Source organism: Ornithodoros turicata, chromosome 9 (assembly GCF_037126465.1).
Source record: "Ornithodoros turicata isolate Travis chromosome 9, ASM3712646v1, whole genome shotgun sequence".
NCBI lineage: Eukaryota > Metazoa > Arthropoda > Arachnida > Ixodida > Argasidae > Ornithodoros > Ornithodoros turicata.
In genome coordinates, this window is record NC_088209.1 from 37,757,880 (window position 1) to 37,772,989 (window position 15,110).

Sequence of the window (15,110 nt, forward strand, 5' to 3'; positions counted from 1 at the left end):
AAGCTGATATACCGTTTGGCTGACCTTTCCTCCCTTTTTTATTTGTTCTAATAAATATATCCTCTTCCGATTTTTCCTTTTTTTTTGTGCGTGTGTGTAATGACAAAATGGCAAATTCTACCCCATCGTCCAGTACTGGCAGTGTGGACATTTACGAACAGTAGCTCCACCTGCCTGCAGAGCGGGATACTCTAGTACGGGGGCGTGCCCTATAGATAAGGTATACTCTCTACACCCCAATGGCTCTAAGTAGAGACGGTAAGCGAATAAATTTCCAATTTATATTACCCGTGCATTCCCTGCCGCTACTAGTCTCAAAGTGTAGCATCACATAACCGATGCAGCTCCTAATCCATCAATATGAACGTGTGTACAAACCAATCTGTGTCCGATTTCATTATTTATTTATTTATTTCTTAGTGCCCACCTACGGAAATAGTCCTTCGGAAGGGTTTGTTCTTCAACGGCACCTAAATGTCCGTACTTCTCCCAACCCTTTTTCTATCAAAATTAAAACACATTCACGTTCGCAGGGTCGTCTAGAAATCGTTACATACTTGTCCGAGAGGTTTTGTTTCTGTCCTTCATTTACCCTTCCATTTTGTCGGACTGGATACGGGCTGCAATCAGTCACACATCGACTGCCGTTATTACTGAATGATAGGGCATTCAGAAACATTAACATTGCCATGTTAAATAACGTCAGCATCAAGAGATTGTTTCTTTGTTAGAAAACTGCTTATGCTTTGATGTAATTAGTGTTGTTCTCCTTTGTTTGTATTTTGCTTGCTTTTTTACCTATTATGCTTTGCCGTTATGATAATGTTTATGTAGTCTATTTTATGTCACTGCTGTCCGAATGTAGAGAAGCTATGGCCTTTGTCAAACCACTTGGTTTTTTTGCCATAGTTTCTCACACCATGTGTGAAATAAAATTCAATTCAATTTAACGCCGATCAGGCGGGGCGCCATTGTCATCATGGGCCCGATGCGAAGATTATAGTTATTAACAGATTAAAAAGTCGCCGGCTTAATTCCCTAACGAAGTGGACGTGGGCCTTCTTAACGGTAGAATGATGTACCGAAAACAGGGAAGACGTATAACTTTGTTCGGTACGAGAAAGTTCGTTGCCGGCGGATGACGATGACGAAACAATAGGTGGCGTGCATATGACGTCACACCATAGCTTTACCCGTGCTTTTTCCCTTTCTCTTTCTGGTGAACCAGCGCACGTGCACAAGATCCGTGTCCGGTAACAGCCTCTGCCTGTGATATCTGCACTATAGAAGCAGAGCTTCACTGCATAGCACGCTGTGCGCCAATCATTGCCTCGAATGATACAGAGAGGCGTGCGCCTTTTTGTGGCAATTTGGATATATGGTAATTGTCACAAAAGGCGTACGCCTTCCCGACTCCTCGAATCAAAAGCGATAACCCTATCATTCGTGGCAATGGTTGGCGCACAGCGTGCTATGCGGTGAAGCTCTATTGTTAGAGTGTAGCGAAGGCTTACTTGAAATATGCGACTTTCAGAATGGTTGCTAAAATCTGTCATCTCCTACGTCCGAATATGCAAAAGGAAGGTCCCGTGGCAGATCCAGGGGGCGGGGCGATCGCCGATGACTTGATCACCGCTCGAAGTATAGACCTTGTCGCGTTACTCTCAAACCTCTCAAACCGTGTGCTCCTTAGCCTCGTTCCCAGCGACGACACAACATGGGTGGACTGCAATTGGGATGAATACCGGTGGCCGTCGTCTTTAATGATATGACTGACAATAACGTGACATTCCGTATAACTATTCATCAGCTAAACATCTGAGTAGCGTACCAACGTTCGAGAGATCAAGGAAAAAGAAGCTTGCTTCCGCGTGCCATATGCAGTTGTTCACGTGAGGTGTGCGGACCGATACGAGATCTTTTCCACAACGGTTCCCCAAGCGGGAGAAAATGAACGGGCACGAAATGAACACGAACTGACACGAAAATAAACGAAAAAAAAAAAACACACGGGAAAATGAAGGAAATCTGCAAACAGCAGTCCACACGTGCACAGTTAGTTCCTGTGACCACCACGGGGTGGCATAACTAATGGCCGCGCCCATTCCATGAATCGCGTTTTTGTGTATAGGAAAACCTCACACTTTCAGCTCATCCCTCCGACGAAAAACTGTTTCTGGAAAAGAGGAGCATAGCTACGCCGCAATACTCAGAAGGTCCTAGACGGAGCACAGGGTAAGGAAAGTTCGTTACTTTTTCCCTTAAATTGTGTAATTCAGACTGAGGAAAAAAAAAAAAAAAGAAACTTCTTGTGAGGTGGATACAACTGCACTTCGTTTCACATAGGCAGTGAACTTATTTTGGCGCACACAAAGGGAGACAAGTAACTGCCACATTGATGGCGATCCTGGCACTTGTGTAAATATGTGTGGATATGCATGCGCATGTACGCTCTTAAAAATGAGGGGAGGGGGGTAATGGCAGGATAGGCTCGCCGCTGTTGGCCACTAAGATGTACACTCTTAAAAATGATGGTGGTGGTAGTGGTGGTGAAAGGGCTTGCCGTTGTCGGCCTCACGTATGTGGGCAACGTCACGACTTACGCCCTGGGGAAATGTGCGTCCTGGGCCGACTTCTAGGGGAACTCTTAAAAATGAACTTCACCACATAGCACGCTCCTAGCCAACCATCGTCCCGAATGACAACGTTCTCGCCCCTGATTTGTTGAAAACGGGAGGAGGAGCCTATTTTGCGCCATTATGCACGGCACAGAATAGGCTCCGCCTCCCGTTTTCAACAAATCAGGGGCGAGAACGTTGTCATTCGGGATGATGGTTGGTTAGGAGCGTGCTATGTGTTGAAGTTCATTTTTAAGAGTGTAGACATTTACGTGACGCTTTACAATTAATTGCGTTACCCGCAATCAATTACTTTTTGAATAATTTTCGGAGCAATCAATCACATTTTTGAGCAAGTAATTCGATTACAATTTTGAGTTTACACATATATCGAGTAATCAATTACTTTTGAAGTAGAGTCTGAAGTAAAGTCTCTAGAGTGAAGTAGAGTACAGAACTGCACCACAATGCACTCTCCTAGCCGACCATCATTCCGTGCATTGATATGAAAAATCAATATATATGTGAAAAATCAAATCTATATCTTGTTGTCTTATATACAACACAGTTTGGATGCGAGATACGAATTGAGCAGCACCGTGAGGGATGCAAGAAAAAACATCTGTCTCATCATCAACATTGTCGTAAGTTGACTGTGATATACAAAAATTCAAATGTCATTATTGGCGATTCCTGCATGGTAAGTGTCAATACAGGCACAAGGATATTGACGTAGGACTGGATTACCACATATACTGACCTATGTATGTATATCAATCGTCTTATCAGGGTCGCTAAAGTTACTTCTTAGACGTGTCTAAGTTACGGTTAAGGTAAGTGGGTCTAAAATTGTCCGAGCTACGGCTACGGCCCATGGAAGAAGAATACAGTAATAGATACTTCCAAATATGTACTAAGTACTTTTGCAGTTGCTTTCTCCGTTAGAATGATTGGGTCAATATAGCGAGCTCTTATTAGTTGAGTTTACGATTAATAAAGCAGATTATACCTTGGGTCACATGGTGTGATAACGCGTAATTACTTTTTTTTTTCATTCCTTCTTTCCTTTATGCATTCTGCACACACACCATTTATGAACCATTAAAATCCTTTATTCCATGAAAATAGACTGGACACTGACCAGATAACACACATAAATGAACCAGCAACTTACCCCAGCTGCTTTTTTTTCCTCTTAACAGTTCTCCTCTGTTAAAGGTGCTATAAAACAGTCGAGGTGCAACCTAATGTTTTGTGTGCCCTGAATTGTGTACGTCCTCAGGAGTAAAATGCCGCAATATTTCCTCACATAGACGTTATAGCTCACGAAAAAATGCAAATTTAAATCTACTGGCAACACTGTGGCGAAGCAGACCGAGGAAACGCCAATTCCGCCAAGTACGGCGGCGAAAATGTCTCATGCGCACGGCTCTGGGGCAAACAGAGCGACGTACGATAGCAGCGCCACGGTGCTGAAACAAGGCCCAGGTATAGACGTTTAGCTGCGCAAGATTCGGCTTTTGTTTATTTTCTTTCACACAAATTACATTTTGTCGAAAGGTAGTATCTGCAAATCCCAACAGGAGAGCCATCTGTTTATCGGTCTCCTTGTTTACAGGGTTGCTTGACAAATTGAGTACTTCTTCCCACCAGGCGTCGCCCCGACATTCTTGACTGCGCTTGACTGCGTTTTTATTTACCAATTAAAAATACTTAGAGTAAACTCCTGTGCATATTACTTATTGTGCTGAACCTTTGAGCCTAGCACTCTCACGTCATGCTGATTGCATAGTCTGAGGTTCGACCTCGACTGCTTTATGGTACCTTTAAATACATTCTGTTTGCACGAGCAAAATGATTTCAAAATTCTTCTCTGTCATTCGGGTTCGGGGATTTGTGCGGACGCGATCCCCAAAGATAAATAACGACTCCACCGCAGGACTGCTTTGCAAACCAGTATTTTATTTGAAAAATACAGCCTTCAGTATTGCGAATGATTGCAAGGCACTCGTCAGGTCAGGTTCCCTAGCCACTGTTGATCACGGTTGTCACTCATGTTTTCATTTTTTATGAAAAAAAAATACTCTGAAAATAGTCGAAGTTACTGCAAAAAGTAACTAGGTTACATGGGTTCCGAGTTTTCGGTTTTAATCGAAAAACACCGAATACAGGGGGATATTGACAGAGCAAATTGCTGTAAAAGCCTAACAAGTTGTTGATGCAGGTCAGAGAACTATACAGAAATACGATGGTAGTGAAAAATGTTCATTTACTTTTTTAATAATACTAACTGGGGGTTTACGTCGTGAGACCATTTACTTTTTCGTTATCCGTAAATCGCCACCTAAGCGAACAAAGCCATGTTAAATTAGTATCGTGCGGAAATTGCATTGTGATTTCCATTCGCCAACAACTGTCGGGTAAACGACGTGCACGCCAGGAAAAACATAGAGAAAAGCTGATTTCGCGTAAATCAATAAACAACGAAAAACATACGTCAATCAGCACAAACACAAAAACCGAAAATGCCGAACCCTATATGTTAGAGTTCCTCCATGAAAATCAATGTGATATGCACAAAAAGTATCGAAATACCACTAAATACCATCTAGCTATCTAAATGTAATCAGATCGATCCTACTATCTAGTTACATACAATCTAAATATCAATCTAGCACTTTAAGCCAGTAAAAGCGATGAAATTGCTGTTTTACAGTTTGCTGTTGGTGTAATGAGGTACATTTGGAAAATATGTCATCTGCGGCGGGACGGCGAATCGGAGATTTCGTGTAAAGAAATTTTCACATGCTACTTTAATTTCGTACTGTGAGTATACGCATCTACGAAATCTGCTTCAACTTGCGTTTCGCCATCATTATTTAGGCAAAAACGAGATGTTTCGTCACTAACGTTAAGCCTAGTTCAGACCGCGTTCCCAAGAAAATAGCGACACAGACGCCCCCCCCCCCCTTTTTTTTTTCTTTTACAAATCAATCAATCAATTCTGCGTTATATCACTGGATTTTATCTATACCAGGGATGGGCAGTATTTAAATACATTGTAATTAAAATACTATTTAAAATATAAATACATGTATTTATATTTTGTATTTAAATACAGACTTGAAAAATGTATTTATAATTATATTTAAATACCAATTTTTGGGTATTTATTCTTGTAAATGCTCCTAAATACAGTATATGCTGACTCATATCTTAAAGTTGCCCTCCATTTGACGTTTCGGGAAGAAGAGAGAGTTTGGGGCGCAGTTATGCCGTGTTTGTGCTACCATGCACATGCGACAAACAATTTTAGATGGCAAGTTTTTCACTGTTGTTGCGGACAACGGTCGCGACTAGCCAATTACTTTGTTGTACGAAGCATCTTCGTTAAATTTAATACAAGCATTTGTTCATCAGCACCTGTGCCGATGCTCTTCTCATTTGCGAATCTAATTGTACGGCCGAACAAAAGATGCCTAAAAGATACAATATTCGAGAAACTTCTAATATTAAAATTGCCATGATAATGTAACAAATAAATGCTATTGTTCGTTGCTGATTTGTTGTTATGATCATCGTTATTTCTGTAATTCCGGATGACATTTTCCTCACAGTATTTATGGTAGTAGTTACGGTATTTAAATACTGTATTTATATTTTGTATTTAAATACTCATGTTGAAAAGTATTTATGCAGAGTATTTAAATACCTCTTTCAACAAATTATTTTGTATTTATATTTAAATACTCAAAAAATGTATTTATGCCCATCCCTGATCTATACTTACATCTTTGTGCATTTTTGATTGAATCTACTTACGTTACATGATTTAAAAGCTCCCACCGGTGGTGATGGTGAAAGGGTTCGCCTGTGTCGGCCTCACAGAGGTGGGCAACATCACGACTGACGCCCCGGGGGGAATATGCGCCTGGGCCGACATCTAAGGGAAATGCGCCGACATATGTCTGAAAGCGCCTGTGGAAAACACAGGAAGAACCCAAGACAGCACAGCCGGCACCGGGATTCGAACCCGGGTACCTCCCAGTCTCGACGTGACATAGTCAGCATGCTAACCACTGAGCCACGCAAGTTGGTAAAACTTCGCACCAGCAGCTATCTGCCACAAAGAAGCGGTTCCACCGCTGTCCTGACCAATCACTTCTGCCAGCAATCATTTCTACAGTTTTGAGTTTTCTCAACATGCCCCTCTCTCTATGCAGCTGGCGCCTATAAAAGTTCGCGCAAAATCCGTCGCTTCGGTTTGCCACTATAGCAATATCCGTTTCAATTTATAGACAGTGACAACTTAAGTCCTACAATTGTGACCGCCCACTCATCCGTGGAAGGCTCCTGTTATTGGCTACCAGCCTTTGCACGACGCCTCCGCTTCGCGATGTAGTGCCGGCACTCTCTCTCTCTCTCTCTTCCCAGTACCCGCTCTACGCCGCGCTACATTCGCCACAGGGGTGGCATCCAATGTATTGCTCCGTAGACGAAAGCGTGCTGGGCGAACGCAATGCATCCTGGACAGGTCCTGGTCGCACGTCACAGCAAACGTCAAGGCACACGTGACCTTAAAGATGGCGGCGCCCGCGATCGGCGACCAAACCGTTTGTAAACAATGCGGTTGTTGTTTCTGGACGACGTTTTGGATGTTTTTCGATCACGGTAATTATTTTTATCCGATAATCTCGCAATAAAACGCGCAGTTTTACACATAAAGCCTCGTATTGTTGACAACTTCCAAAGATGTGATGATCAGCGCGCGTTAAGACTTACCGAGCCGATGCGATGTACTTAAACTAAGGTGAAATGGGCTACCATGTTGCGGAAGAAGCACCACATAGTTTACGCTGGCAAAATACGGTCATCTCTTGGTGTTATGACGGCGAAAATATGTCGGTAAGCGGCAAAACGACATGTAAATAAAGTCACATGACCTCAAAATGACGTTTTCTATGACGTGCGACCAGGACAAGATGACAGTTTTGCCAAAAGCACCCACTTGAGGGTAGTTACAACAATGGCGGGTTTGTGTCACCCCTGTGACATTCGCGCGCGCGGAGCGATTCTTCTGTGGGGGTTAAGTGTATGATTTATGTTGCTCCCAAATGGTGGCACCCAGCAAATAAGGGATGAGTTACGAGTACTGGATGAGCTACAATAACAGGGAACTGTATTTCGAACTGTGATTCGCTAGATACCTCAAAAAGTGGGTGGAGCCTATATATATATATATATATATATATATATATATATATGTGTGTGTGTGTATATATATATATATATAGCAGCATATAATACACGGCACTGGTTCAATGGGGTATAGCAGGGGGTGCTGTCTGTTTCTTGATCAGGCGTTTTGTGTTATGCGCTTCTTGCAGAAATTTCAGGGACCAATTGAGGATCGCAAGGGTGCCTCAAAGGATGCAGAGCGAATGCACAAATTGTTCGATGACCTCGGATTCCAATGCAAGTTGGCCACGAAGGTCGGAGCCGTGGACTACGAGAGCAAGGAAGGCAGAAAATATACGGCCAGAGATCACGAGCTTACCGACAGCGACATTAAGAAGTCAATACAAGGTACTAAATGGCTGACGTAAGTGGTTCGTCGGCAAATTTGAGGCTTTCTATGTATTTGTCCTTTCTATGTTGTTCCAGCCTCAGAACTTCAGTTCTCTCTTGTAAGTGTACAGTCTGCAAATCCTCCCCCTCGCAATAGGAGAACAGCGTCATGCTGTTGTCTTATACATATAGTCTATGTGTTGTCATGTGTTGTCTTGTTATGTCGTTGTCACTGTACAACATTGGAGAGAGCATTGTCGCAAAAGTGTTTTCTTCGCTTTGCTTTCCTCGCTTTAAGGAAGAAATGTAATCGGCGGCAGCGTGCAGAATATACTGTAGTGAACGACAAGGCCATTATTTTCATTCGCAGGGATCTGGAAAACTGCAGTAAGCTTGTCGAATTTGCTTATTGCAATCAATTCCCAGACTGTTACTGTAGGGAATGAACTCATTTTGACCCATATCTCGTGCGAGGAAGCGATTTTGTTGCATATCTCTCAGACTCCCATGTATTGAACACTGACGAACTTTAGTTCGCAAAAAATCAGTGGATCGCGCCAGGCCTTCAAAGATGTGTCATTCCGTTGGTACACTCGAGGAGAACACACCTGTGCCTCTTTCGTGTAGAAATTTAGAGAGGTTTACGAGAACCCTGCGAACAAAATTTCCCCATATAGACTTTCATAAGAAGTGAGTCCGTCATAAATCATTCCAAAACCACCGCCGGGGTTAATCGCGTCTTCATTTTCTCGTGTCACATATTTGTTTTTAACGAAGCTTTGCAGGGGAAATAAATATTTCACCCCTTATATTTGTTACTGTAAAACGGGACTGCAAAGCTATTTTATGAGGCCACCAGGAAAGCAGAATAACATGCACTGTAAAACCCCACACTCTTAGAAATGAACTTCCACCGCAAAGCAAGCTCCTACACTCTTAAAAATGAACTTCACCACATAGCACGCTCCTAGCCAACCATCATCCCGAATGACAACGCTCTTGCCCCCGATTTGTTGAAAACGAGAGGCGGAGCCTATTTTGTGCCGTGCATAATGGTTACAAAATAGGCCCCGCCTCTCGTTTTCAACAAATCGGGGGCGAGAACGCTGTCATTCGGGACAATGGTTGGCTATGAGCGTGCTATGTGGTGAAGTTCATTTTTAAGGGTGTAGCCAAACATCATCTCAAATGATATCGTTATCTACCCTGATTTGATGAAAACGGGAGGCGTACGCCCTTTTTGTGACACTTATGCTGTTCATAATTGTCACAAAAAGGGCGTACGCCTCTCGCTTTCAACAAATCAGGGCCGATAACGATATCATTGAGATCTTGGTTGGCTAGGAGCGTGCTATGCGGTGAAGTTCTGAAGTGCGCAGAAGAGGGCGACATATATCTCCCACCATCATTAATAAAGTCCGCATGTTGCTTTCGGTCTTTTCTCTCAGATGTGAAGGATGGAATGGATCCCAAATCCGACATCTTTGTTTGTTGGATCATGAGCCATGGGGAGAGAGGCCACATATACGACAGTAAGGGCCCAAGGATCAGCCTGGAGGAAATCATAAAAGAATTTGCGGGAAATAGCTGCGCGACGCTTAAAGGGAAACCGAAGTTGTTCTTTGTTCAGGTAAGTCTCTGACTTGGCGGAATGCAGGTTTTGATCGCCTAACGTAACAAGAACCCCTGTAGAAACCTACTTTTCTTTTTTTTTTTTTTTTTTTTGAGAATATGGGCTTCACGCCATTTATCTTCCATATCTGATACACAATTCCAATGACATCAGTTCGGTACAGTATAATATTCTAGAATGAGTGAAAGAATGCTAGACAGCAAACAGTCTATTCAGAACATCCACCCACTATTATAGTCATGCAGCATTATAGCCGTATACTATGGTCGTGCAGCAGAAAGTGCGATCCCCTATACTGGTGGCGCATGGTGGAGCTGCAGTATTTCTTCTGCACTCTTAAAAATGAACTTCACCGCATAGCACGCTCCTAGCCGACCATAACCTCGAATGATATCGTTATCTGCCCTGATTTGTTGAAAACGGTAGGCGAACGCCTTTTTTGTGACAATTATGAACAGCATAAGTGTCACAAAAATGGCGTACGCCTCCCGTTTTCAACAAATCAGGGCAGATAACGATATCGTACGAGATTATGGTTGGCTAGGAGCGTGCTATGCGGTGAAGTTCATTTTTAAGAGTGTGGAGCACTATAGCGTATCCTCATCTTCAATGCCGTATGTAGTTAACGGTCTATATTTCTTAAGTTGAACACGACTATAAATTTCGTGTTGAATACCAGTTGGCGACAAATAGCGAACGAAAGTGACGTCATTACACTGTTAATGACAGGTAAGACTGTGCGAATGTTTACCTCATCGATGAATAAATTGCGACGTATGCGTAAACCGTATATGATACTGCAGGCCTGCCAGACAGTTAAAAATGAGGAGAAGGAGGATAAAAACGACAATAAAACCAGAGACACGGAGCAGAAAGAGAGAACACCAAGCGTTCTCAATGAGAAAGAAGATCGCTGGGTCTACGGCATTACACCCTACAAGGACATTTATGTGGGAATCGCCACTGCTCCGGGTAAGCTTATATGGCAGTTTCGGATTTCTTGGCCTGCTTTCTTACGTTTTCGTCTGCTTTCTTATTCTATAAAGTAACGTCGCCAAATAAAAGACTTCGAGTACACTCTAAAAAGAGAACTTCACCACATAGCACGGTGAAGTCCAACCACTGGACATACTGATACTTTTATAACTCACTATTTGTGGAAAGCGCAGGACGAACGCCTTTTTTGGAACTGCATAAGTGTTTTAAAAACGCCGTACACTCTAAAAAATGAACTTCACCGCATAGCACGCTGCTAGCCAACCATAATCTCGAATGATATCGTTATCTGCCCTGATTTGTTGAAAACGGGAGGCGTACGCCTTTTCTGTGACACTTATGCTGCTCATAATTGTCACAAAAAAGGCGTACGCCCCCGTTTTCAACAAATCAGGGCAGATAACGATATCATTCGAGATGATGGAGGGCTAGGACCGTGCTATGTGGTGCAGTTCATTTCTAGGAGTGTGGGGGAATGTGCGTCCTGGGCCGACTTCTAAGGGAACTGTGCCGACATACGTCTGAAAGCGTCTAAGGAAAAACCAGGAAACACCCCAGACAGCACAGCTGGCACCGGGATTCGAACCCGGGTACCTCCCAGTCTCGACGTGACATGGTCAGCACGATAACCACTGAGCCACGGGAGCATAATGGTACAAAATAGGCTCCTCCTCCCATTTTTAACAAATCAGGGGCGAGAACGTTGTCATTAGGGGTGATGGTTGGCTAGGAGCGTGCTATGTGGTGAAACGCATTTTTAAGAGTGCACCATTATTATTATTCCTGCCTACACTCTTAGAAATGAACTTCACCACATAGCACGCTCCTAGCCAACCATCACCCCTAATGACAACGTTCTCGCCTTAGATTTGTTGAAAAATGGGAGGAGGAGCCTATTTTGTGCCGTGCATAATGAACAAAATAGGCTCCTCCTCCCGTTTTCACCAAATCAGGGGCGAGAACGTTGTCATTCGGAGTGATGGTTAGCTAGGAGAGTGCTATGTGGTGAAGTTCATTTTTAGGAGAGTAGGTGCAACATGGCGACCACGGCGTGGACGCTGTTATGCAGTCTAAAAACAGAACTTCACCACATAGCACGCTGTGCGCCAACCATTGCCACGAACGATAAGGTTCTCGCTTGTGATTGGAATACAGAGGGTGGCGTAAGCCTTTTTGTGTCAATTTTCATATATCCGAATTGCCACAAGAAGGCGTACGTCCCACTCCCTCTATACGAATAAGAAGCGATAACCCTATCATTCGTGGCAATGATTGGCGCACAGCGTGCTATACGGTGAAGTTTATTTTTGCACAGTTCCCCTAGAAGTCGGCCCAGGACGCACATTTCCCCAGGGCGTCAGTCGCGCCGTTGCCCACATACGTGAGGCCGACAACGGCAAGCCCTTTCAACATCACCACCACCACCTTATTTTTAAGAGCGTGGTTATGCACTGTAAAGAGTGGTCGGAAGAGGCCCTTTCTGAAAGGGCAGTTTCCTAAGAGACGCATCGTTGTTTGATAACTTCGAATAAAGATTTCGTCCGTGATAGATGTAGTAAGTATATTCATGCATAGTCAACGCACATGCTATGCTTGCTGGGAAGACCAACGGTTCATGATGATTACATAGTGGTTACAGCTTCTGCTGCATGGTTGTTCTTGTTTCTCTCAACGGGATAACAGATATTCTGAAGTTGTGCTATGTGCTATGACTATGTACTATGACTATGTGCTATGACTATGTGCTATGTGCTATGACTGTGACCTTGTTCCTGCAGGATACGTTTCCCATCGAGATGAATGCCAGGGTTCGTTCTACACTGAGGCGATGGATGAAGTTTTCAGGAGTTCGCTCGAGGGCAGAGACAGTGTGGAGCTTACCAGAGTAATGACTCTGGTGAGGAACAACGTAGCCCTTAAGTACGGAGTAAAAAGAGAGGGGGATCAAAAGGAAGGAGCAAAAAGCGAGATGGATCAGAGAGAGCTTATGCAGATGCCCTGCTGTACGTTTACACTCACCAAGAGACTTTTTCTTTCAAAGGCTGCGTCTCGTACGGCTGTTTGACGTCCACAACTGCGCTACTAATAAATTGGCACATGGCATATCGGCGTGCATAGGACTGCCCTTGAACAAGCTGTTATATAGGATGTGTAATCGTTGTGGCCCGTTATCATTATCGCTGTAGTATATACAGTCGTCAACAGCCAAGTGTTCTGCTTCCCAAGCGCGGTCACCACTATATTGCCAGCTTGTGACGTTGGGAGATTTTTCAGTGTAACACGTAATGTCTGTCTTGCTGTAGGCCTGTGTGCTGCTCTGCCATTTGCCGAGTGCAGCCGATATAGGCTCACATTTCACGAGGACAAAAGGACACAGTCTGTGGCACGTCAGTGTTCAAGGAGGTGCGACACGGTAACCCCGAAGTGACTTTACTGGTGTTCCTGTGGTTCATGAGGATCATCACTTTTTCGACTGCTCGCTGCATTCACTCTGTGCGATCCAATCCAACTTCACTGCCCCTTTCGGCAAGAACAAGCGTGCTATGCGGTGAAGTTCATTTCGAAGCGTGTAAACGCAAACTACACTGTTAAAACAGAACTCCACCACATAGCACGCTCCTAACCAACCATCACAGTGAATGATATTCATTCTGTGTCATGATTTGTTCAAAACAGGGGGGAGGCGTACGCCTTTTCTGTGACACTTATGCCGGTCATAATTGTCACAGAAAAGTCGTACGCCTACAGTTTTCAACAAAGCAGTGCAGATAACGATATATCATTCGAGACGATGGTTGGCTAGGAGCGTGCTATGCGGTGAAGTTCATTTTTAAGCATTTTACGACCAGCTCCCGTGGCTCAGTGGTTAGCGTGCTGGCCATGTCACGTCGAGACTGGGAGGTACCAGGGTTCGAATCCCAGTGCCGGCTGTGCTGTCTGGGGTTTTTCCTGGGTTTTCCTCAGACGCTTTCAGACATATGTCGGCACAGTTCCCTTAGAAGTCGGCCCAGGACGCACATTCCCCCAGGGCGTGAGTCGTGACGTTGCCCACATACGTGAGGCCGACAACGGCAAGCCCTATCACCACCACCACCACCATCATTTTTAAGCTACTGAAGACAGGCCTTGCTGATCGACCCATCTAATACTGTACTCTCCCCGATGAACTCGTGCACCTCACCGCATCCCCATCCTTCAACCTCCTCTATCCTCCATCCGTCCGTCCTTCCTTTGTGTTTTGTTTTGCTATGCGTTTTCCTTTTCTTTTTTTGGCTATAGTCGTGACGACGCCCACTTCTGTGTGGCCAACAACGGCGAGCCTATCCTGCCATCACCCCCCCCCCCTCATTTTTAAGAGTGTACATCACGTGACCATGTCAGCAATGCTGCTGAGCTTTGTAAAAGGAAACGAATATATATATATATATATATATGAGCACTATGCGTCATACTTTGCTGGTCATACAGAACATTATTTTCAATAGTGTGCTCATTTAGCAGCCCGATAGTCACGGTCTAGCCTGTTCTACTGCGCAAAGTTAACTTCGCCCGTAGTGACGTCTCCATGAAAGTCCGACTCGTGAAAACCGTTTTTTTCCTGCACGGAAACCCTGTGCGGGCGGTGTTATATGGAAAAAGGGGATACTGTCATGCTGCTGTGTTTTGTTCAGTTTCTGCTAAGCCACACACCCAGAAACGATGCTAACGGGGCATACGTGTAGAGCAGACACGCATATATGCTACACATTTTGCATTTGGGTTATTCGAGGAAACTCCGCAATCACTGTACCAAATCTTCACTTACAATTTTCTCGGTTTATTGTCTTTCTACTTATCGCCTTATTGCATACAGAGGCTCAATTGTGGCCGCGGCGCGCTCTGTCAGGCACTTGCTCCTCTGAAATAAGGTTGCTGTAATGCTGTCTTTCAGATGTACTTGTGTTTCCACTGCAAGCAGAAAAAAATGTTTTGATAAGTCAACACGCTTGTATCAAGGAACGATTTCTCTGTGAAGTTTTCGCCTACAGTTTTTGTTAGTGCAAAGCGAGAAGCTTTTATTTTAGTATGCCGGGAAGGCGCCGTGAAGGGGGCTCCGCGTTGGCTTGACGGCTTGAATGTCTCCGTCGCAGTCAACAAGCTGTTCTCTTTTTTATTTTTTTGTTCGAGATAAAACATGACACCCGAAGGAGCACGGAGGTTGTTGTCCGACATCATACAGGATGGTAGGGGTATTTACCAGTGACGGCCAGTAGTTAAACAACTAGTTAAACTACCTGATTGTAGTTATAAAGTAG

General features: G+C 44.1%; 2 protein-coding genes across 6 annotated transcripts in view; one reads left to right on the top strand and one right to left on the bottom strand.

The window, feature by feature from the left end:
* The window catches only part of LOC135368825 (tetratricopeptide repeat protein 19, mitochondrial-like), a 47,043-nt gene that overhangs the window by 11,893 nt on the left and 20,040 nt on the right, over positions 1-15,110 (bottom strand). The window contains exon 1 of one of the 5 annotated variants that reach the window (XM_064602359.1): positions 1,515-1,602. The exons of the other annotated variants lie outside the window; for them this stretch is intronic. The gene's annotated coding sequence lies outside the window, so the exon portion shown is untranslated. Of the gene's footprint in view, positions 1-1,514; positions 1,603-15,110 lie in introns of those variants that run through there. 5 annotated transcript variants of the gene reach the window in all.
* Positions 189-12,918, top strand: LOC135368827 (caspase-3-like). Its single transcript, XM_064602362.1, has 7 exons — positions 189-258; positions 2,151-2,235; positions 3,187-3,262; positions 8,006-8,204; positions 9,635-9,816; positions 10,623-10,791; positions 12,594-12,918. The coding sequence occupies exons 1-7, from the start codon at positions 240-242 to the stop codon at positions 12,878-12,880; spliced, it is 1,017 nt and encodes a 338-aa protein (XP_064458432.1). The 5' UTR covers positions 189-239; the 3' UTR covers positions 12,881-12,918.